The sequence below is a fragment of the Lactuca sativa genome, chromosome 6 (assembly GCF_002870075.4).
Source record: "Lactuca sativa cultivar Salinas chromosome 6, Lsat_Salinas_v11, whole genome shotgun sequence".
Taxonomy (NCBI): domain Eukaryota; kingdom Viridiplantae; phylum Streptophyta; class Magnoliopsida; order Asterales; family Asteraceae; genus Lactuca; species Lactuca sativa.
In genome coordinates, this window is record NC_056628.2 from 123,335,854 (window position 1) to 123,337,510 (window position 1,657).

General features: G+C 38.9%; 1 protein-coding gene across 1 annotated transcript; it reads left to right on the forward strand.

The window, feature by feature from the left end:
- Positions 1 to 26: 26 nt before the first annotated feature.
- Positions 27 to 1,058, forward strand: LOC111904519 (transcription factor MYB108; the record flags this gene model as incomplete). Its single annotated transcript, XM_052764473.1, is given in 2 exon segments — positions 27 to 93; positions 180 to 1,058. Coding segments are annotated over 2 exon segments (746 nt in total), but the record flags the coding sequence as incomplete, so codon positions are not given.
- Between the last annotated feature and the right edge of the window lie 599 nt (positions 1,059 to 1,657).

Genomic DNA, 1,657 nt, shown 5'->3' on the forward strand with positions numbered 1-1,657 from the left:
AAGCAGTGGTATCAACGCAGAGTACTGTCGTGGGAATATTACTCTTGAAGAACAACTCTTAATTCTTGAACTTCATTCTCGTTGGGGCAATCGGTATGTAAAATTTTTCATTTGTTACACGTTATGATGTCCATATAATATTTGTATAATTAGTTTTAATTATGTCTTTTGTTATACAGCTGGTCAAAAATAGCACAACATTTGCCGGGAAGAACGGATAATGAGATCAAAAATTATTGGAGAACGAGAGTACAAAAGCATGCAAAACAATTGAAATGTGATGTTAACAGCAAACAATTTAAGGACACGATGCGGTATCTTTGGATGCCAAGACTCGTAGAGCGAATTCAGGCAGCAGCCACAACACCCGCCACCACAGGTGGTTCCTCCTCCTCCACCACCACCACCACCTCTACCACAACCACCACAAACTCCTACCCACTCAACCAAACTAACATGGATTGTATTGTTACAAGCCAGTTAGTAGTTCCCCATGGAAATAACAATACTGGAAACACTTGTTCAAATTATGGCAATACCCAAATGATCACCCCTAGCTACACACCGGAAAATTCAAGCACCACCGCAGTCTCACCTGTTTCCGACTTGACGGATTGTTATTATCCAGCCAACCAAAGCCAAAACCATGAAATGTTTCAACACAATAACCCGATTAATGGTGGATTTACAGACGCCCTGATTAGCCCGGCGGGTTACTTCAATCAAGGGATGGATTTCCAAGCTATGGTAGAGCAAAACAACCAATGGACGGACGGCGGTAATGGTGGTGATGACTTCTCCGACAATTTGTGGAATGTTGAGGATATCTGGTTTTTAAAACAGCAATTCAACATGTGAAAAAATTACTAAATTTATGTATACATTATTGGTTTAGAAAGTTTACAAGAACTTGTGGGATACACGTTTCTAGTTTGTGATCAAACAGAACAGCATGTTTTCTTTTCTTTTTTTGTTTCTTGATTTTTGGGTGGGTATAGAATTGTAAGTGGTCACTTTACATCATTTGTTCATAAAGAATTTTATTCACTGTTTTTTTATTTAAATTTGTTATAATAATTAACATTATTTCGGTAAACTCATTACTTTTTATTTTGGTTGGAGTTTTGAAAGATTTCAATACTTTTCATTCCCTAATTATTGTTTATATTAGGGAGGAAGAAGTCATAGCGGGTTGGAGGAGGAGAGGGATGGCCGGGACAAGAGCAAGAGAGAAAGAGAGGGGTTTATATGGTTTGTGGAACCCGCTAGAGAGACAACTCAAAGAAGGAATTTGGGGAATATGGGTTCAGCGGGTTCGACACCCTCTACCTAGGGTTTAGCGGTTTCGCCCGGAGGAGGGAACGATTCTCTCCTCTCTTAGAGGTGTTTGGGATAGAGTTTGAAACTTCTATTTTCTCACATAACATGATAAAACATTTATCAAAGAGACGATGGATCTAAAGGCCATAAAGGTGCACAACGGAAGCAACTAAAACGTTAACCTCATAAACCAGGTAAGGATCTATGTTCTACCAATCAAGTGTAATGTAAACTAAAGAGAAGGAAACCAAATTACATATATTTTGAGTCTTTGATACCTTCATAGATCTTCGATCAAATGGTCATGAGTGCGAAGAGCCTAACGGAGAGCTTCTCT